At 41.9% G+C, this 23298-nt stretch overlaps 1 protein-coding gene across 3 annotated transcripts in view; it reads right to left on the bottom strand.

The window, feature by feature from the left end:
- Positions 1 to 23298, bottom strand: part of DAAM2 (dishevelled associated activator of morphogenesis 2) — a 121726-nt gene that overhangs the window by 32203 nt on the left and 66225 nt on the right. For 2 of the 3 annotated variants that reach the window (XM_054394787.1, XM_054394792.1), the window contains exons 10-14: positions 22011 to 22149; positions 20545 to 20603; positions 19943 to 20127; positions 18678 to 18992; positions 11843 to 11950 (exon numbers count right to left, since the gene is read on the bottom strand). In XM_054394787.1, coding sequence (XP_054250762.1) covers positions 11843 to 11950; positions 18678 to 18992; positions 19943 to 20127; positions 20545 to 20603; positions 22011 to 22149 — 806 coding nt within the window. Of the gene's footprint in view, positions 1 to 9166; positions 9200 to 11842; positions 11951 to 18677; positions 18993 to 19942; positions 20128 to 20544; positions 20604 to 22010; positions 22150 to 23298 lie in introns of all 3 variants that reach the window. The other variant, XM_054394801.1, reaches the window with a different exon arrangement.

Here is a 23298-nt window from a genome sequence, read left to right as displayed (position 1 = left end):
CCGGCACTTGGACTTGTTGAATGCCATCATGTTGGACTCTGCCCATCTGTCCAGCCTGTCAAGGTCCCTCTGCAGAGCCCTTCTACCTTCTAACAGATCAACACCTGCTCCCAGCTTGGTGTCATCTGCAAATTTACTGATGATGGACTCAATCCCCTCATCCAGATCATCAATAAAGATATTGAACAGGATGGGGCCCAGCACTGATCCCTGGGGGACACCACTAGTGACAGGCTGCCAGCTGGATGTGGCACCATTCACCACTGCTCTCTGGGCTCGGCCCTCCAGCCACTTCCTAATCCAGTGCAGAGTGCTGCTGTTCAAGCCACAAGCTGCCAGTTTGGCCAAGAGTTTGCTGTGGGGGACAGTGTCAAAGGCCTTGCTGAAGTCCAGGTAGACTACATCCACAGCCTTTCCCACGTCCACCAGGCGGGTCACCTGATCATAGAAGGAGATCAGGTTGGTGAGGCAGGACCTGCCCTTCCTAAATCCATGTTGGCTGGGCCTGATTCCTTGGCTATCCTTCAGGTGCGCAGTGATTGCCCCCAAGACAATCTGCTCCATGATTTTCCCTGGCACTGAGGTCAGGCTGACAGGCCCGTAGTTCCCAGGTTCTTCTGTTCGTCCCTTCTTGTGGATGGGCGTCACATTGGCCAGTTTCCAGTCTTCTGGGACCTCTCCAGTGAGCCAGGACTGGTGGAAAATGATGGACAGAGGCTTGGCCAGCTCATCTGCCAGCTCTTTCAGCACCCTAGGATGAATCCCATCAGGTCCCGTGGACTTGTGAATATCCATGTGACTCAACAAGTCTCGAACTAATTCCACATGGATTTCAGGAGTACAACACTGCTCCTTGACCCCATCAACCAGCTCAGGAGGCCAGTTATCCTGAAGTCCTCCTGCCTTACTGTTGAAAATGGAGGCAAAGAAGGTATTTAGAATCTCAGCCTTCTCCTCATCCTTAGTTACAATGTTACCCTCCACGTCCAATAAAGAGTGGAGGCTCCTCTTGCCCCTCTTTTTAGCATTAATATATTTATAAAAATGCTTTTTGTTGTCTTTCACAGAAGCGGCCAGGTTAATTTCTAACTGTGCTTTTGCCTCTCTAATTTTTCTTCTACATGATCTAACAACATCCTTAAACATATCACTAGTTGCTTCCCCCCCTTTCCAAAGGCGATAAACCCTCTTTTTTTCCCTTAAATCCTTCAGGAGCTGCTTGCTCATCCAGGCCGGTCGTCTTCCTCACCGGCTCGTCTTACGGCATGTGGGAACTGCCAGTTCCTGTGCCTTTAGGAGCTCCTGTTTGAAGTAGGTCCAACCATCCTGGACCCCTTTGTTCTTAAGGGCTGTTACCCAGGGAACTTTCTGAATAAGTTGCCTGAACAACCTGAAGTTTGCCCTCTGGAAGTCCAAAGTGAGGGTTCTGTTACTGCTCCTCCCTATTTCCCTGCATATTGAAAACTCCACTATCTCATGGTTGCTGCACCCTAGACAGCCTCCAACCATCACATCTCCCACCAGCCCTTCTCTATTTGAGAACAGCAGATCAAGCAGAGCCTTACCCCTGGTAGGTTCACCTAAGAGCTGCATCAGGAAGTTGTCATCCAGGCACTCTAGGAACCTTCTGGACTGTCTCCTCTCTGCTGAATTAAGTTCCCAGCAGATGTCTGGTAGGTTAAAATCCCCCACAAGGACAAGGTCTGATGATCTTGAGACAGCTTCCGTCTGCTTATAGAATAACTCATCGGCCTCCTCATCCTGGTTGGGTGGTCTATAACAGACTCCAACCAGGATGTCAGTTTTGTGTGGCCTCCCTCTGATTTTAACCCATAAGCATTCAATCCTTTCATCTGCAACCTCGAGTTCTGAGGCATCAAAAGATTTCCTAATATACAGGGCCACCCCTCCTCCTCTTCTCTCTTGCCTGTCTCTCCTAAAGAGCTTATAACCCCCCAGTGCAGTACTCCAATTGTGAGAATCGTCCCATCACATTTCTGTAATGGCAAGAAGGTTAGCCTTAAAAATCTGGCAGACTTCTTGAGACCACACATGGATGATGGAGATGTAGGACAGGATATGGGCCCTAGTAAATTAGCAACTGCTGGAAGTGCCTCTGAACTCCAGGAAATTGCATGGAGGATTAAAGCAGGAGTATGGGGACATTGAGCTCAAGAAGATGATAATAAGGAGGAGGAGGATGATATACAGTCAGCTAATGCACCCAGTCAGGAAATTAGACATGTGAGGAAGGATTACATCAGAGGAGACACTGAGCTAATCCTGAGTTGGCTAGGTAGGTGTTATGATATAGAAGCCCCGGCTTTGGTGTAGGCGACAAGTCAATCTCCCAGTTGGGGATGCTCTCGAAAGATACAGACATAGACAGGCATCTAGGCAAGTGCATTGGTAAAGTTTCTCTGTGGGCACGCCTCCTACTGGCAGTCTCGCTGAGGTACCCCAGCAGAGATGATTTACCATGGAGCCCTAAGCCTTGGAGCACAATAGATGAGGGAATCAAGTGTCTGAGAGAGTTTGCTGTGAGAGAAGTAATGTATGGAGACCATAAGACGCTGAATCCTGATGAAGTTCCTGTGGGAACAGGCCTTGCCAAAAAGCTCATTAAGCTTGCTCCTAATTATGCTACTATTCTGGCAAGCAGATTTATGGCAAGAAATTATGGTGGAGTGCCTCCTACTGTTGGCCATTTCACTGACCAAATGAGGCACTTGGAGGATAGTATTGCACTTGGGTTTCAGCCATTGAAACTTTGTCTGGAGAGATAAAGAATTGCATGAAAGAGCTGAAGGAGGAATTTAAAGCCTCCATATCCAACTTGATGAAGGGGGATGATGCTGATTCCTCTTCCTCCAGATGGATACAAATTTCAGCTGTCGGGAACAGACATCCTCCTCCATGAAGGCCATTCCAGAATAGGTCAAACCAAAACAGAAAACAGTGGCAATCACGTGGGAGTATCTGGATAACTCTGTGTGATCAGTTTGGTGAGAACATGAACAGGTGGGATGGTCAACCAACTTCTGAACTTTTCAGGAGGTTATGGGAGCTGCAGAGTGGCAGAGCCCGAGGTAACAATACCAGAAGGGTAGCTGTCACTTCCTCAGTTTCCCAGGACAACTCTAGTAGTTCCAACAGTGATTCTAACTCTGGCACCGCACATTGTGCCAGCTGTACATGTGGAGGTAATCCCCACAATTAGGTGTGCACTGCCTCCCGCCAGGGGGAGGTAAAGGATGATGGAGATAACAGAATCTATTGGGATGGCACTTCAAAATTTCAGAAGTACAGGGCCTTGGTTGACACAGGAGCTCAGTGCACCATAATACCATCAAATTATCAAGGGGTAGAGCCTACAACTATTCAGGGAGTCACTGGTGAACCTCAAGAGTTGTCTAAGATAGAGGCTGATATAAGTTTAACTAGGAAACAGTGGAAGAAACATACTATTGTAATGGGATCTAATGCACCTTGTATTTTGGGAATTGATTTTCTGAGAGAAGGGTGTTTCAAAGACCCCAAGGATACAAATGGGCTTTTGGAATAGCAACTGTAGAAATTGATGGAGGAAAATTGAAGTTGTCTATTAGACCTTTCAGATGCATCTGCATTTGTTGGACATCATGAGACAGAAGATGTGAGGTTGCCGGTTGCTTCTCAAACTGTGCATCACAGACAATACAGAACCAACCGTGACTCTTTGGTGCCCATACAAAACTTGATTCGTCATTTGGAAAGTCAGAAGGTCATCAGCAAAACTCATTCACCTTTCAACAGTCCAATCTGGCCTGTGAGAAAGCAGAATGGAGAGTGGCGTCTGACAGTTGATTTCTGTGCCTTGAATGAGGTAACTCCACCCATGAGTGCAGATGTACCAGACATGATGGAACTCCAATATGAGCTGGAATCCAAGGAGGCCAAATGTTATGCTACCATAGACACTGCTAATGCTTTCTTCTCTATTCCTATAGAGGAGGAATGCAGGCCCCAGTTTGCCTTCACCAGGAGAGGCATACAATACACATTTAATTGTTTGCCCCAGGGGTGGATTCACAGTTCAACCATCTGCCATGCAGTGATCCATGATGCTTTGGAGAAAGGTGGAGCTCCAGAACACATTCAGTTCACCGATGACATCATCTTCTGGGTAAAACTGCTGAAGAAGTCTTCGAGAAAGGTAACAAAATCCTTGACATTCTCTTGCAAGCCAGTTTCGCTATCAAGTGAGACAAGGTGAAAGGACCTGCCAGAGAAATCCAGTTTCTGGGAGTGCGGTGGCAAGATGATCGCTGTCACATTCCAATGGATGTGATAAACAGAGTCTCCACCATGGCAAATCCCATCAATAAGAAATAAACTCTGCATTTCTTAAGTACAGCGGGATTTTGGAGACTGCACATTCCTGGATACAGTCAGATTGTGAAACCTCTCTATGATGTGACTCGAAAGAGAAACAGTTTCCAGTGGCGTCCTGAGCAACAAGCAGCCTTTGACCAGATCAAGCGAGAGGTAGTCCAAGCGATGGGTCTGGGACCTGTCCGAACTTTCCAGACATTACGAACATTCTGTACACGGCCGCGAGTGACAATGGTCCAACCTGGTGCTTATGGCAAAGAGCTCCAGATGAGACACACGGACGTCCTCTTGGTTTCTGGGGTTGTGGCTACAGAGGCTTAGAAGCAAACTATACTCCAAGAGAGAAAGAGATTTTAGCTGCTTATGAAGGAGTGAAAGCTGCTTCTGATGTGATCGGAACTGAGTCACAACTTCTTCTAGCTCCTAGATTGCCAGTTCTGAATTGGATGTTCAAAGGCAAAGGTTCTTCACCACATCATGCAACAGATGTTACCTGGTCTAAGTGGATGGCTCTGATAACACAGAGAGATCGAATGGGAAATCTTGAAAGACCTGGTTTGGTGGAGGTGGTCACAAACTGGCCAGAAGGCACAAGCTGTGCAAAACCTCCAGAGGAGAGAGTAACTCATGCTGAGTGATTTGTCTGATGATAAAAAGAGATATGCTTTGTTCACAGATGGTTCCCTTCATCTTGTTGGGAACAAGCGAAGGTGGAAGTCTGCAGTGTGGAGTCCAACACACAGAGTTGCAGAAGCAAGAGATGGAGAAGGAGAATCCAATCAATTTGCAGAGGTAAAAGCTGTCCAGCTAGCTCTTAACGTAGCTGAACATGAGAGATGGCCAAAGCTTTATCTCTACACTGACTCATGGATGGTAGCGAATGCCTTGTGGGGTTGGCTGAAAGACTGGAAAAAGAATGGATGGCAGAGGAAAGGAAAGCCTATCTGGGCTGCAGATCTGTGGCAAGACATTGCTGCTCGCATTGAGAGAATCCCACTGAAAGTGAGGCACACTGATGCTCACATTCCTAAGAGCAAAGCTACTGAGGAACAACACCACAAACACCAGGCAGATCTAGCTGCAAGAGTTTCCCAGGTGGACACAAACTCTGACCTTGACTGGAAACACCGAGGTGAGCTGTTCTTAGCTCGGTGGGCCCATGACTCGTCAGGACATCAAGGCAGAGATGCAACCTACCGATGGGCTCGTGACAGATCCATTGACATTTCCATGGATGCTATCACGCAAGTCATCCATGACTGTGACATTTGTGCTGCTATTAAGCAGGCAAAGCGGATCAAGCCCTTGTGGTACGGTGACCGATGGTCCAAGTACAAGTATGGTGAAGCCTGGCAGATTGACTACATCACTCTACCTCGTTCTCGATCTGGTAAGCAGTATGTGCTGACTATGGTAGAGGCGAGGACTGGATGGTTGGAAACTTATCCAGTTCCTCATGCATCTGCACGTAACACCATTTTGGTCTGGAGAGACAAATCCTGTGGAGACACGGAACTCCAGAGAGGATTGAGTCAGACAACGGAACTCATTTCAGAAACAATCTTGTAAAAAGCTGGGCCAAAGAGCACGGCATCGAGTGGATATTCCATATTCCCTACTATGCACCAGCTGCAGGGAAGATCGAACGCTACAACGGTTTGCTGAAAACCACTCTCAAAGCCATGGAGGGTGGATCTTTGAAAAACTGGGAGAAACATTTAGCACAAGCAACCTGGTTGGTGAATAGTAGGGGTTCAGTAAATCAAGCTGGACCTGCTCAGTCAGATTTGTTACAAAAGGTACGTGGTGATAGAGTTCCTGTTATCAGAGAAAATAATCTGTTAGGCAAAACTGTTTGGGTATTTTCTCCTTCAGGAGAGGCCAAACCTGTCCGAGGGGTGATTTCTGCTGAAGGTCCTGGGCACACCTATCGGGTGATGCAAAAGAATGGTGAAATTCAGTGTATTCCACAAATAAATCTAACTTTGGCTGAGAGAGGTTAAATTCAGAGTGTTGTACAGATATGACATCGTGCGCAAGAGGAGAATCCATAAGATCTATGGTGCACAAACCCCAAGAACCCTGAGAGCCCTAAGTCACCTGAGGATTCCTGTTCCTTTCTTCACTCCATCTGCAAGGAAACAAGCTGTTTGCTGTTTATCCTGTGATTTGAGTTTTTTAATCATCTACATCTGAGACAGGTGGAGTGGACTATTAACTTTATTCACTCATTGTTGTAGATATTATTTTAGATTAGATGGATAATAGTAGCAGCCAATGGAATTGTTTAGAAGGGGTGGATTGTGATGGTTTTAAGACTGTCTTTTTAATTTTTCTTCACAAAGTTTGAGCAGAGAAAGTGAAAGAATGTAGATAAATCACTATTTGGTGTAAGAAGCAATATAATGATTATTCTAAACATTCCCGTTGGAGAGAAGTGTTTAAGAATCTCTATTCAAAACAAGGTTGGGGAGTTGGCAGTCTCAGCTTGCTCGGCTTCTGACTGCTTCGTCTTTTCTGGCTGAAGATAACACGCTAATCTTGACAAGCTAAATCTAACATCCTCTCTGCTTCTTGGCTCTCTGCCTTCTGCCAAGGGGGTCTGCAGGGATTCCTTCTGGCTGGGGGAGAGGCAAGGGAAGGCCCCTTGAGGGAAGCAAAGGGGGCTTGGTTGTGCTTTTCTGTTGATTGTACATATTCATAAATGTTGTGAATAATATATTTTTGTACATATTCATTGCATTTCATCATAGATGGTAGTTTTGCTTGTAAATACAGCTTTCATTTGCTTCCAGACTGATCTAGCCTGGTGATTGTTGGTGTGGGACAGGGATTTTAGCTCTCACATTGTTACACCATAGTGGCATGCCTTGAGATGCTGAGATTTACTAGTATAATCTAGCTTTTGATGCACCTATCAAATTAGCAACATGACTTACTTCTTAAGCCATAAAAGCAAGGATGATGAGTCAGATCAAATGGTTTGTCTACCTGAGTATTCTGTCTCTGTGAGTGGCCAACAGTAGATACCCAAGGAAAGGTATGAAATCATGGCAAACATACAGTGAGGCTTCCCAGAATTCACTCACAGGACTCAAGGTTCTGAAGCTCAAGGCTTACTTGTATCAGCATGGCTAATCCACTCCAAAAAAGGAAAAACTAAGCATTGCACAAATGTCTGACTTCTGACAGCACAACTAACAATACCATAAAACAGGGCACCCCCAGCATAATCCAGCAGGTAGAGGTGTCAAAGCTTTCATGTGTTTCCTGAGTTTCCCCAACCCACAAGTCTCAATACATGAATAACTTGAACTATTCAGACATGGGCCACTCCTTGGTCACAAAGAGTGGGCTAGCCTCATCTAAAAATATATTCTCTTCAACTCATATTGAGGAAAGAGGTATCTGCAGATACTTGGAGCTGTGTGTAAGCAAAAGCAGATGAAGATTCAGCTTTTAGCAAAGTCAGACTGCAAGTTTAGCTGAAAGAAAACAGATGGAGTATGGACTATCTGCATTTTCTTAGACACAGAAAAAGAGGAGCAAGGGGGCAGTAGTGACTAGCTTTCGTGAGACAGACCAAGCACACATAACAAGAATATTTAGAGCTGTTGTCAGCCTGACAGACAAGATCTCTAAGTTTTATCCCATCATTATTTACCAACTTCCCATCTGGGACAATATTATGTTATCTGCTTGAAAGAGTGTTTCAGATTTGCAATTTTAATTTTGAATTAAAAAATCAACTAATTTTAGCTGGAACGACTATAAACATGGACTGTGTTCATCATATTGCTGCCCTGTGTTTCAAATAGTTTGATTTTGGTTAACTGCAGAACTTGTGGGTCTGCAGTACTCTAGATTCTAGTAATTATCAATACTTTAGGGACCTGTTTCTACTATAGTGACTTGGTGCATGCAGCTATGGTAGAAGCCAGTAAATGGCCCAAAGTCTTATATTAGCCTCACCCAGTGGCAGAGATCACTTTCCAAACACATTTCCCTGTATAGTTCCTTACAATAAGGACTACTTTCTTCTGAAGCCATCAGGGTGCTGGTGATGACATCTGAACAACCCTCTTCTGAGAGCATTGCTCTTCCCAAAAGGGTTGCCAAGAATTTTGCTTAAGATGATGAATAAATGGAGAGGTAGTCAGTTCGAAGTCATGGGCAGTCTGTCTATTGCATCTAAACACCCTTTCAGTTTTTTGATAAATTTTCTGAAGGCTTCAGCAGTCTGAAATGAAGTCAACTGTATTCCAGTCTAACTTTTCTGATCCCTGGCTGGCACAAATCCTTCTGACCAACCAATGTGCCTTCCAGTTCTACAGAATGAAAGATTTTTCATTATTAGAAAGTCTGTGGCTAGTGAATAGATCTAGAGACTTCAGTACTGTCCAAAACAGATGGACCACAGATGGGAACAGTGTAAGTGAAGGCTCCATGAAAGCTCCTTTTGTTCTTCATTAGAGAGACTATTACTTTTAAGGAATAGTTGATGTTCACATTCTTCATTGTCCCTGGTCTTTTTTCCTCAGGATCATGAAAAAGGAGAATACAGAAACCAGCAGAAACCACAATGAGTTTATAGCTAAGTGAAAGAACAGGAACTACTTCCTAGGCAAAGCTAACACAACTAGAGGAAGTTTGTGTATCACCTTCCCCACCCAGAAAGCAGAGGTGCAAGGGCATATGAAAGCGTAGCAGGAGTCATGACCCCATAACATGGAGTGAGACTTCACCTTCCTACACACTGCAAGAGGATCAGGAGGCAAACAATGATACTCACCTGCTTACAGGAGAAGGGGTTAGTTAGCAGGTCCTATGCAGGCAGCAGCCACAAAGAATGAAGAAGGAAACACGCCAAAAATTAGTCACAGAGAAAGATATCAAGTTCAACAAAGCAGCTGAATTTAGACACACACTGTTTTCTAAGAGAATAAAATGCTTGGCAAGTAATACTGGCCCAGATTGTTCAAAGGTATTTCAGCATTGCTTTGCATATCTTATAACAGCAAATTTAGGAGAACTAAGAGTTCTAGGTCTTTTCTGAAAAGAAAAAAATTCAATCTCCAAAGTATAAATCTCTTAGGTCTTGAAACATTAACTAGGATAATGCTTAAATACCTTTACAAATCTAGTCTGGAGCTTTACAGAAGGAGCTTCCACAGCTAAAACCTGAGGCTCATTTCTCCTCCCTTTAACATGTTATGGCCAGGTATTTCAATAGCACTCTGTAATCACAAAAGCCTTACAGCACTACCAGTTGACAGACACCAATACAATATATTCCATACTCAAAGGAAAAAATTGATATACTGGTCAATATTACACAATAAGATTGAAGCAAGGTCAAAAGACAAGTGTAGGAATCCTTGGCCTTCTGTATACTGAGCAATTATGCTTTTCCTCATAGCCACACAAAATGAGGCACTTGGCTTGAGAGAGGAGAAGAGACCTTTTGTCATTAAAAGGATGAAGGAAGAAAAGCTGTTTAATGTAAATGAAAGTAAAAAAAAATGAAGATCATGTTAGTAACAGCAATGAAAAAAATTTGCTTTATTTGTACTGATTCAACATTTCACATGCAGAAAACCTGGGCTTTGCACTGATGTTTTTCTTTACAGACATTTGGATGAAGTTTAAAAGTCACAAACTCAGGGTAAGTGCATACTTGGACAGTATTTCCAAAAATAAGAGAGGACAAAAGACTAAGCGTGAATCAGAAGAGTTCTCATAAGCTTTTGATTCAAAAGCAATTTTGTTTGCCTCAATGAGGATTTGTTGATTGGAATTCAGTTCACATTGGATGAAAAAGGAAGTACCAGGTAAACTAATAAAAATGGAATATTTAACTAAAAAAGCTAAACAACAAAACCCTCAGCTGAAGCTGGGAGGGCAGCAATACACCTAAGTATACAAAAATACACATAATTTACATAATTGATACTCTAGTGTCTGGAGTCATTGTCATAAAGTGTGTTTAACAAGGATGGAAAAGAACTGTTCTGTTACTCGTGGAGGTCATTCTGAGATGATGGCTCTATTCCAATGAGCAGGGCTAAAGGTCAGGTTAGCTTACAGTTGATTAGGCCAGCCTTCATTTCAGTGATTGGTAACACAGCCATAAATAATACGATCATAACTGAGAGTCAGCAGACCAGGGTAGCTCTGGCTTTGGATTTTAAGGCCAAAAGAAGCAAGGCTTTGAAAGGTCATTTTTCTTAAGGAAGCTACAATTTTTGCACCCAAAACACTGGAAGACACCTTGCTGCTCATGTGAACAGATGGACATTTGGCAACTTGCAAGACATCTGGGAGTTTGCTACCACTAAGATGCTGGCACGGGGTCAAAATCCAACCTTTTATCAGCACCCTCTATGAACTCTGTTTTCAGAAATGGGATTCACAGAGAGAAAGAGGGACCCACTGAAATAGCAATAGCTATTTGCAGGAACAGAATCAGAAATGAAATCTTATCATGGAATGGGTAATGTCACATACATACTTCACAGTTCAAATTCAGATGCTTATCTATCTGACTAGTAAATGACTAGTGAAGTAGTAAATCAGAAGAGGTATTCATGATGCTTATTGGATTAGATAGAAAAATGAGACAGAGAAGGGTACAGATGGAAAGTCCAAAGACAAGGGACTTAGTAGTTTTAAAGTACCAAGTAAGTTAATGAAGTAGTCATCACTATAAGGCTTAATCATAAAAGCTACTTATAGTAATCAGGTCTGTGGCTTTTCCTAAAACTTCACAGCAATGATCCAGTTTTGCAGAGTACAAAAGATTGCATTCCTCCAAACATATTTGCAAAGAAAAGGAAAACTGGGAGAGTTCAGGGAGTGCAAGTACCATCCCACTCCTGCTAAATCTTACTTAGCAGAGACAGACAGAGGACTTGAAGGTGACTTGTTTTCCAAGAAAAAGAGGAGGAAAAAAGACATTCTAATAAATGACTGCTTTTAAAGTATGCTGTTTGTGTTATAATCTGTAATTCAGACAGTTTCTGTCACCTAGCCAGTTGGGTCAATTGATTATTTCAGAAAAAAATACACAAACCAAAAGACAGCCAATTCAGTCACCTTGCTCAGTACTTGGCAACTACAGGCTTTTTCTCTGGGTAAGTAGGAGAGATAGAAAGATGTACATCAAACATGAATGTAAAGCTCAGGAACTTTTGGAACCCCGTGACTGCTGAAAATCAAATAGAGCATTACCTGTTGGGAGCTGTTGTCTCTGAAAGCCGCCCATTAGTATGAAGTATGTTGATAATACAAGATTATACTCTGCCCTATACATCCTCCCCACTTCTTTGGTCTTGTGATTTTTTGAACAGGGGCAGAGAGCAAATGATGCAGCCTCACTGCACATGCACAAGGGCTCTGATCACTGTCATGTGTTCTTCCCTCTTCCAGAAAACCAAGGAAGTCAAAGTGTGGAACATTTCATCCCTACCTGGTGTCTCTGATATGCAGAGAACATCTTTTCAAAATCTTGTAGATCCAGAACCTTGAATGCCTTCAAATCATCAATCTCATTCCAGATTGTACCATGGATCCTCTCCTAAAAAAAAAAAAAAAAAAAAAGAGGCATATTTTAACAAGATCAGTGAAAGCTTTTAGATAAGAATATCTAACCCCATTTGGACAGATCATTCTCTCTAGCACACTGGCCATGTTCCTACGTACTACTGCTATCATTTTAGAGCACATGCTTCTTTTCAGAAGTCAAAGAAGAAAAGAAAGAGTGATGTGTTTTTTGGGGGGGATGTTTTTGTTGGTTTGTGATTTTTGTTGTTGTTGTTGTGCTTTTTTTAAACATACTGCACAATTTGTATTTTTCATCATAGCAAGCCTCTAATGAAAGGGTACACTCCAGGACTAGCAAACCACATCACAAGAAACAGACATGATCTCATGAAATAGACATGATCCCACAGTATGTTTCCTTTCAAGAGTGGCCATCTGTCTAACACAATGGCCTTCTGAAAGAAGTGTTATCATCATGAGGAAATAAGCTTAGGAAGGCACTGATGCATGATGAACCTCAGATACGTCTTTCCTTCTGCAAATTTTGCCAGGTTCTGCTGCAAAACCCAAGTGCCTGCTTGTGAAAGTAGTTTAAGAGTTTATTTTATTTTTTAAGTCTAATTGTTTGTATTACATGATATCCCCTGTCTACATGAGTTTGTTATTGACTCAGATAGTGACAAACTATAACCAGATATCTAAAAGAGCATCATCCACACTAATTGGAAATGTTCACAACCCATGTGACACATTATCCTGAATGCCAGGGAATCCTAGATGTCTGGCAGATGATGCATGGAGAGAGTCAGGCGCAGACTCCTCCTCCACCTTTGCTGTTCACCAACCCTGGACTAAATAACTTCTTGTAGTACGTTAATTAGCTCATCAGCAGTCTTTCTAAACTAGAAGGCAGCCCTGGTGTCTCCTGCTGACATTCTCAGGACATATGTCCTTGCTGGCAAAGTGGAAACAGAATGAACTAACTTCTCTTTTCTACTGATTGTCCAGGGTCAAGCTTTGGGCAATTATCCATTCAGAGAAGGAAGACTTCACACCTGACAATGCCATCATTCAGTTCATCTAATTAATGAAGTGCACATTTATTGTACTTCATTAACTGGTAAAATAAGGAAGGTGGTGATTAAAAGAAAAAGGAAATGTATAGAAGGGATGGTAAAATATTTAAGCAAACCACAGAACATGAAATGCCAGCAGAACATTGATGCAAAGGAAGCCAGGAACAGCAAGCAATAGCAATGAAATCCTCACACAGGCTCCAGCTCTGAACTACCTGACTTCTACCTACACAGCAAAGTGTGTTAACACTGCGTTATCAGAACTAATTAGGAACAGGCTCTACTTCCCATTCACAGTCATCAAAAGAATGGGGGAAATAAATGTGCTAAACCACAAAGCTCAAGGAGCAAGAGAAAAACCTGATAGGAGGATGAAATGAGGGGGAAATAAGAGTGTGAATATGTTCTGGAGAAAATTCCTATTGAGGCAGACACTGCACCCTCCCTCCAGAGGCAGCCTATGAGTGCCTGAGGGCACAGAGGGGTGTCTGCAGTGCTATTTACAGTGACAGCATACACTAGATGAGAGCAGCACCGATCCCTGAACAAGCTCACCATTATCATTGTATCATTCCCTGTAATCAGTATGGCTCTTTTCATAGCAGGAAAAACATAATGACCTTGTGACTGTTACATGACCAATGAGTTTGGGAGCCTCATCTCAGCTGAAGGAATAGAAGACACAGTTAATTTTTGTTTTATCCTAATCCCGGACTGTACTGTCCATCTTAGCTAGAAGCATTCAGGCAAAGTGTTCAGTTTTATTCAATTTCCAGGCTGGCTTTATAAACCTTGAATTATAAATCCTGAGGGATGTATTTGAAGAGCAGAGCAGTTCTCTAAGTTCCTCACTCTTTCAGATTGTCCCATGAACAGTGAAAAGGAAGAATATTTCTTGACAGGTGCCAGTGGACATGTTCAGGAGCGGTCCTTAGAGTCGTCATTGGGATAGAGCCCTGAGGATGCCTAAAAGCTATATGCTGTGTTTGGCAGCAGGCTGGATGTGACTCAAGAGACAGCTACTTATGAGAGTCTTACCCAGGTACCTGTCCAGATGCGAAATTTTCATGGGAGAGTGAGGTTTCCCCACAAATGGCAAGAACAGCAAAAATGCACTACAGAACAGGCTAGTCTGAAAAGAATTACAGAGGTGTCAGAACAGGCAGTTCTGATATTCACCAAGGGACTGAAGAGAGTAGTTCTCATCCATACTTTCCCAAAAACACAACCCAAGGAAGTGAAAATGATACATTTTAATACAGATCCATTTTAAGATCCAGGTTAAATCTGGTCCTCTACAGGATGGTTTATATGCTGCTTGTAGCAGAAAGACAAATTCCAAAGCAGCACCCATTGCAATGGTCTGCACAAACAGGACTTTAACCCAAGAAACCAAATTTTAGTGCTGAAAAACCAAACGGCAGGCAGAGGTATAAACAACCTCTGTTTCACAAAACACTGTCAATGCGGCTGCTCTTCTATTTCTCCCCTAAGCTTTGTTCTTGAAAACTTTCATGTTGCTGACAGATAATCTCCTACACTGAGCTCTTGCTACTCAGTTATGGATTAACTGGCTGATAGTTCCTTGTCATCAGCCAGAGACTGAGCATTTTAAGACAAACAGACTTGCATAATGTGTTTGCTACAATAATTCCCTGAGTACCATAAACTGATAGTTATAGTCCCTAAATAACAATTTAAAAATAAAGTATATTCTTTATTTCCTTTTTCTCTCTCTCCTTAACAAAACAAAACAACCAACAAACCAAACAAACATAAAAAGGTCACTTCATATCTAACATGTTCTTCTCATATTTATTTATCAATTTATCCATTTGTTCTAAAAGCCTTCCAAGATCTGTGGCTCCTCTGCTTTGCAAAAGCCTTGACTACCTTTGAGAAGTAAATCTCATGAACTACATTTCCCAATACCTTCTAGCACAGATTGTACATACCAGGTCAGGAAATATCAGAACAAGTATTGACAAGGCATTTGCTCCATCAAGCTGAGTTTTTGGTATGTTTAATTTCACAGTTTGCTCATTGTAGCTGTTGTAAATGTCATTCCATCTTTGTAATGAAGCCTGATTTGCTGACAGACCTACCAAGATTAGAGAATGACTCTTTCATGGAGCTACAAGTCTTATCAAACCATTCTCTGCTACATATAACAGATGATTTAATTTACCCTGAAAGATAGTGATATTCTGCAAGCCACCCAAGTCCTCACAGCATGAGTGAAAACTTACAGTACATTGGAGAATCCTTTTGTTTGTCCTGCAGGTCCATAGAAACCACAGAAACAGTGAGTGTCCTGAGAATACTAGAGCAGGCAATCATGCTTATTAGCAGGTTAGTCTTTCTAAAATATTAACCACCAAAAAGTAAATCAACTCTAAATATTAATTCATAAATCCATTCTGAATCTGAAGATTGGATATGAAGAGAGTGCATTTTTGTTTTGGTTTCTCTCTTTGATATCATATCTTTTCTTCAGTGTAAGAAAAATCCACTTTGAGCAAAAATTGTATTTCTGACCTATCTGCTAACTGAGACAGCTGTTTTATCTCACTGTAGGGCTAGGCACCACCAAGGCCCATTATGAGTAGCTTCACACTGAGGTTTTGTAGAAATCTTTCCAATGATTTTGAATCTCTGGCATCAGTCCTGCAGCATTGTTTGTCACGATCCTCATGCAGCTTTAGGAGAAAAGTTCCAGAAATCCGAATGATCAATAACATTACAGAAATATAAAAAAAAAAAAAAAAAAAAAGTGAAATTGAACATTTTCTTGGTTTACGATTTGGGATTTTTTTATGGTTTTGGTGGGCAGGGTGTGGAGGGGTTTGGTTAGTTGGGTTTTGTTTGGTTTTCATTGTTGTTTGTGCGGGTTTTTTTGCTTTAGTTTGGTTTCTTGTTTTTAAATCAGATGTGGTACATAAAATACCTTTCTTCTGGGAAAATTTCACCCAGATCTATTTAGGGCTGGCTAAAGAAAGCCCTTTTCAGATCAGTGTCAGATGACTGAGTGAAGTCATTACCAGCCTGATCCTTAATGAGAAGCTTCTTCTCTAGCCATGAGATAATTAGTGCTGTTAAAGGTTGACACAATTTACTCTAAGTTCAAATCAATATGTTTATGTTTACTAAAGGATCAATTACATTATTTCATACTTCCAATGTGCTTGAAACCAGTCCAGCATTTGGATTAACCATAAATGTCTGGTCCCTGTTTGACCTTGGGTGTTGTGTAAAATTCAGAGTGAGAGAAAACTCTTCTTGCTGTCCAGAAACAAAGAAAGGAATCTTTCCAGGATATTACAGTGGTTACATTGCAATATCGTTTTCTTACAAAGCAGACATCCTTGGCACCAGCAGTCCTGTATAGCCACATGAATGGAATTCACAGACGATGCTACAGTACTGTGTGAATGGAACTGTGGTGTGGAAGGGCTTCATCAGAACTCAGCCCATCTACACATCTAAAGGGCTTTGCCGCTTATCATCAGCTCACATCAAAGCTTCTACAAAACCTTTAATTCTCAAAGGAAATTACTGGGTTGCTGAAGTTTCCATGTTAGAAGCATGAATACCTTCCAGTCATACTTTTTTCGTGCTGCCCATGGGAACTGTGGACAATCTGTTACTGTCAACTGCTAAGAGTGGATATATTTGATCATTTTCCTAACACCCAACAGCTCCGTTCTTTTCTTCCAAAGACAATACAGCATTGGGAAAAAGAGGTGTTATACGAATTACCCTGGAAAACAGCCTTGATTGCGCTACCAAGAAAGTATATCACAGACGAATCTCTCTTAGCCAGCCCTGTCAACACTCCTTCTGGACTCTGTTGGCTTCCTCTTGCTCCCTTGAAGCAGGCTACATGGACAGAAAGGGGTTTGCCCTCATGTGGGCTGCCTCAGTCCTGGCATTATCTTCACTCTCAGGAAAGATTATGAGAGACACTGTGTACTAAGTGCTTTTGGAATGATGGTCTAAACAGTATGCAGAGACACCTAAGAGCTGAATAAATGCAGTCCTAAGTTTATGTACAGCTGTTTCTAACACCATGTCACTTCACCCCAGTGTGTTGCATGATGCAGACATGCCTGTGCTCTTTGCTAACTAGTCCAGTTTTTGTGAGCAAATCTTGTATTCACGTCATCTGAAAGTTAAACCCTACCATGAACCACAACACTATGTGCATTTCCAGGCCTTAATTTTCCCATGCTCAAAACCTCAAGATATGCTGCTCACAGCCAAGTATGCTTTTTGTGAGTCTTCATTCATTCAACTATGGCTACTTTGACCATTCAAGAGAAGACGAGAGATGTACTGCAATGGTAATGAAAGGCAAGATGAAGCCATGTGACCTCCTTGTGACTTTGCATTGAGAGGATTTGTATCCATATGAACAGAAAGTGCCTGATACTGAAGCAGGGAATCTAGGACAACTGATGAAGATTGACAAAACGTATTGTCTCCTCCAACAGTCAGACTTGAAATGAGTCCTCTACCCTCTTATGCCCCTTTTTCCAACTATACTGCCTTCCTTAAAATAGCACCTTTTACCCACCTCACCACCCAGGTCTTCAATTTTGTTAGCACAGCTGCCTTCACTCCTATCCAGAGGGCAGGATAAGCCTACAGTTACTGTACACTAAACAGAAACACCTGTGACTTTCTCTTTTTCATATACCTTTGTATGTATACATATATTAGTTATTACTTCTTTTCTTCAGAGCACTAAGTCCCATGTTCTGCAAAGGAAAATAAATCCCCATCCTTACAGTCTCTCCCATACCCCCCACATGGCCTTGACAGACAAGCACAGACGGTGCAGCAAATATTTCACTTCACTTTATTTTAAAGAAAAGGAGAGAGGGGGAGAGAGAATTCTTGTGGCATTCCAGAGGTCCCTGAACACTCATTCCAAATGCTGGAGTTGGGCCCTGGGTGAGTTTCAGTCTAAAAGAGAACCTGGGTTTCTAGGCAGCCATCCAAACTCAACACAGACACTTTTTTTTTTCTTTCTAAATCAGTTAAAAAAAAATTAAAAAATTAAGACCTAAAGAGAAGGGAAGGGGGTGGAGAGAGAAGTGGAGGGAAAGGAGAAGCAACCCAGGTAGCAGAAAGCGTCTGCAACAGAAAGAATCCAAATCCTCTGTTTTCACTGGCAATTTGGAGTTTTGTCACCAAGAGACAGAGTTGTAGCCATGCAAGAAGAGCAGCCTCCTTCATGGCCATGAACAAAAGGTGAGAAGAATCAAACCACCTTTCTCTTCTTGGTTATGGCTTCTGCCAGGATAGAGGAGCTGCTTCTCACCATGTTTTGCCCCTCTTTGCCCTGGCCATAATTTTCGCTGATGCACAAGTGAGGGCAGCTCTGACACACCAGTCCTGGAGATGTCCAGCTCTGCCTTCATATTTAGTCCCACTACAGCTTTGCCTAGACGATAGCACACCCAGATTACTGCAGCTTAACCTAAACTGTACCTTGGCCATCACAGGAGATTTGCTCCATTGCTGAAGAACTGGGAAGATAGGAGACTTCCTCAAGGCTGCTACTGACCTCAGTCTACAGAAAGCCACAAACCATCACTCACTTTTGTCACCTTGCACTTAATGGAATTAATGAATACTTTCAAAAGTAAATTAATTGCTGAGAGTACTGCAAATTCTTACCTCACTCAGTTTAGCCCAGTTGAAGGATTTCAGTGGGTGTGAAGGCTGTGGGATAGATTTCTTCTTCAGGGTGGTGCCAATACTGAAGGTGGTTGTTGAAGAAGGTGGCATCCCCATGCTGAAGAAAGGTGGTGCTCCTGGTGGAGGAGGAGGTCCTCCTGGAGGAGGTGGTGGAGCTGGAGGTGGTGGACAGCTGGAGAAAGGCAGAGGAGGTGGCAGTGGTGGCAAATTCTCAGACATGTGAGATGACGACAAAGCTAAGGGGCCACCTGGAGGTGGAGGGGGTGGAGGTGGGAAGGAAATGCTGCCCCCTTGCTGGAAGATAAAAACACACATCAAAAAAAAAAAAAGGCAAACAATTTAAAAGGCACAATAACTCCATATTGCCAGCTGATGTGATTTTATTACAAGTCTCAAAATATTTGATGTTTTCTTTAAAGTCTCCTGCACTCAAAACTATGCAATAAAGGGAGGAATCTCAGCTTTCATTTAAGAGAAAGTTTCAAGTCCTTGAAGTTGTGGAGAAGACCTTAAAAAAAAGGAACCATAAATGGCTCAGAAAAACAGAAAGCTAGTAAAAGAAGCCAAAATGTTTTATTTTCTCCTTATGTATGGAAAAAAAAAAGAGAAAAGTTCAATCTTATGAACTTTTGAACTCCTGGTTTTTAAACCTTAGGGTTTGAAATACTGAAGACCTATCATTAGGCCCCACTAATGCAAAGTGGGAGAGAGGAGGAGGGAATGAATCTGCTTTTTTGCGGTATCTAACTTCTCAGGGCCATACGCCAGTGAATTGAGGCTCAGGCACACTGCTGGGACAAAAGGAGTACCAAGCATGAGGAAGCAGCTCAAAATGTCACTGCTGCAGAGCTCCAAGGCAGTGAAGAAGCCCTTGAAGCATAACAGGAATCCCACTTCTTCACTGAATTTATTTTTGTATCTGGGAGAAGGTATATATGGGAAAAGAAATAACCAGGCCTACTCCATTCAGTAGTAAAAATTATGGTGGGAGGACACATGTGCCTCAACAGCTCCTGCAAGGAAGATGGCTGCAGAGAAGGAATGGAACAGCCTAGACGTTATCCATTCTATACCACCAACTCAGGTATTGTGGTCTCAGGTAAAAGCTGAGCAGTTGCTAAGTAGTTGGCTAGACAGCCTCTCTTTATACTGACTATATAAAATGTTTGTCTCCATGTGCTTTTGTTCATCATTCATTAGTTAGCAGGCTTTAGACAAGGATGGGAAGAGTCCTAGTTTCATACCGAGAACTCATTAAGCTGAGCCATCAGGTCATTCATCCGATCCCGGGTTTGGCGCAGCTCCAAGGATTCCTTCTGCAGCTTGTCTTTCATTTTGTTCAGTGTCTTCATCATTTCATCTTTCTCCTGGGTCTTTGTCTCACATTCCCGCTCCTTCTTTTCTAGCCTGCTCATCAGCTCAGCATGATCTAGGGGAAACAGGCAAGAGGACTTGATGAAATAAAGCTCATGAACAGTCTCTGAACAGATGCAGGTTATGCTGAAATAAAGCTGACAAATCTGTCAAAGCTGACAAATCTGTTGGACAACTAGGGATGTATAAGGAGAGTAGGAAAAAGAAAACTGAGTCTGACTGTTTTGACAGTGATCTTGAATGATCAAGACAGAAATGCCTAAGTTTCACATAGTAAAATCCTTTCATGTGAGGGCTGAGGGAAGCCCCATCCACAAAACACAAACTAATCACCTTGAGACAACAGGTACTGGAGGAAACAAAGCAGGATTTGACCACAAAACAAAAGTTCTGCCCAACTCTGCTGCTCACTTCTCTGTGACTGAATTGGGATCAGTCCTGCCCCTTCTTTTGACTGAGAGGACATACTCACCTTTCCGAAACTTCTCTGCCTGGTCCCTCCATTGCTTGACTTCATTTTCATTCACCAGCCTGAAAAATGAAATCAGATCATATAATCATGCTCTGAGCTATCCATGCTGGAAGGTAAGAGGCCATTATTTGTAGTGATCAGCAAAAGGCAACCTGGTGAATTTACTTATTAATACAGAATCATATCAGTGGTCAGTCTGGTTCCAGATCCTGATCCCTACTGTAGCAAATAACTAGTACAAATGTGATGGCTTGTTGCTCAAAGTCCTAAAAAGGGATAAAGGAATGCTTGGGAGAAAATGATTCCTGCAGGTAATGCCCTCAAAGTGCCAAGTCTACTTATTTCAAAAGAGAGAAGTCATCACTAAAATAATCATAGTTGCTGTTGGCTACAAATTAACCCATCCTTAATACAAGAGCAGATTGCCATTTTTTTCTTCTTTTTGTGGTTCTATTTTTTCTTTCTTAGAAGAAGGGAGGATGCTTATCTATTGGGTAATATATCAGTAACAAGGCAATGCTCATATCTCATACTGGCACAGCTATTTCCTATTACTGACAGAAAAAATGCAGAAAAAATGCAGGGTATGCTGGGGATTGATTAGATATGCAGGACGAGGACTAGCTATGAAAGTAGAAAGGGAAGATTAGGCATGAAGTCTACAGTGAAGTCAGATAACCAGATAGACAGAAAGAGATTTTCCATGACAAAAAAATTGGTTTTGATTTCAACTCATGTCTGTAGCAGGAGGGACTTTAAGACTTTTAGTACAGGAAAATTTGGTTTCAAATAAGGCTTATGTTCTATAAAATGCTCTTTTTCAGTGGATAATTCAGAAAGGTAATGGGCCATGAATTACCTGCAGAGGCAGATGGATGGGATGAAGAGTCCAAAAGTTTGGCTAAAAAAGGACTGAGAACAGGGAAGTTGAGATGAGAGCCAGCTCATGTAGCTAGACTTCTCAAATGATGCATCCTATGGGAAAAAAATAATGGTAGTGCCCTCAGCCAAGTCCATGGGTGAGACCATGCAGACATTAATAAGAGGTAAAAGGTTTTGTGTGCTAGGTGAGGGATGCTTTCCACTATTTGAATTTCAAAATTATGTGCATCGAAACAGAGATGACCACGTAATTTTTTTCTTGGAATATCAATAAAAGTTATTAGCAATATTCTGAATGAAAAAAGACATTTGTTATAAAGCCTTGTTATAAAATTATGGATATTTTCCTGCTTTTGTAGCCAGCTTAATATCTTACAGAAATTAGAAGCTGAAGGCAAGGACTTTACTAGGAAAAAAACTGTCTAGTTATGGCGTCAGTAGAAGGATGCTATTTAGAAGACTAACAAGACAATGAGAAGCTGTACGTTAAAATAAGAAACTCCTCAGATACAGCATTTTATTTCCTAACCCCTGCATATGTTTATACTTTCATAACAGAAATAAACAATAATATTGCAGCTTACATTTTAATGATATTTTTGACATTGAAGTTTTCCAGTGGAGCTATATCTGGATCATCTCCTCGTTCATCCTGAAGAACAATCTGTTGGAGTATTCTGTCCAACAGCTGCCACTGCTGGAAGTTTCCGCCATTCCTCTTATCTGTAGGGAAAAACACCAATCTATAAGAACGCCCAGTTCCATGCCAAAGTGCACAGATCTGCCAACAGACTGACATTTCTTCCTCTCCAGCTTTCACCTCAATCCTGTACATTGTAAATTATAGAAAACAACACCTAACCCTGTTGCTAGAAGATTATTTACAAACAGCACATAAAAGGTATGGGCAACTCTGCACCAGATCTGTACATTCAGGCTACGCATGTAGCCCTTTTGACAGATTAGCTCTAGCTTGCACTGTAAATGTCTATAGAATTGATTCCTTTGTGATAGGTGTTACTTGGTATTTCCTAGGGCTTGATGTTGTTTTTTGGTTTCTGGTGGTTTGGGGTTTTTTGGGGTTTTTTTTTGGTAATTAGGTAATGTCACAATTAGGCACTGTAAAAAGAAAAAAAATCAGATGTTCTGTCTGTATGCTTTCATCAGCAGGTCAGTGAAACTCAACTGGCATGAAAAAAATCACAAAATATGATCAAGAATTATGGAGGAAAAGAACAGAAATGGAAACAAGTGGAGCAATCCTATGGATATGAAACTGAAGAGCCAGTTTACCTCAGCTCCCTCAGTTATATAACCTAGACCTTTGGATTCTTTAAAACTGTTCTAATACAGTCCTGATCTGGCTTAGAAGGATTTAGCTCTTCTGCTACTAAAAATCCAGGTCAATACCTAAAGCTCAAGTACTGTCTTAAAGAGCAACATCAAGGAGATCACTGGGACAAACAACTGCTTGAAATTCTTCATGGCAGTACTAGAATCAATTCATGTCACTTTCTGAAAAAGCACACCATCTCCCTCACATTCCCTTCTCAGTTTGACTGCTCAAGTACAGATGAAAGTAATTCAGACCAGTACCTAGCAGCTCAAGACAGGCAGTTCTTTAGTGATCTTGCCATGTCCTTGTTCAGCTCCTACACTCTGGAAGTGCAACAGATTTCATTACAGCTACCCAGAATATTCCTGTCACTTCTCTCAAAAACAAATGCCAATATTATTTTTCACTTTGAGTTCAGAAGCTCCACTGATACACTGCCATGAGACAGCAGCCTGAAGACTTACTCTGGAATTTTCCAGTGACAGAACAGCTTTCAATACTGTTTTGTTTAACCAGAAAAAATCCTCAGTGCATTT

This window comes from Indicator indicator, chromosome 2, assembly GCF_027791375.1.
Source record: "Indicator indicator isolate 239-I01 chromosome 2, UM_Iind_1.1, whole genome shotgun sequence".
Classification (NCBI taxonomy): domain Eukaryota; kingdom Metazoa; phylum Chordata; class Aves; order Piciformes; family Indicatoridae; genus Indicator; species Indicator indicator.
This window is presented reverse-complemented; position numbering and strand designations above follow the sequence as displayed.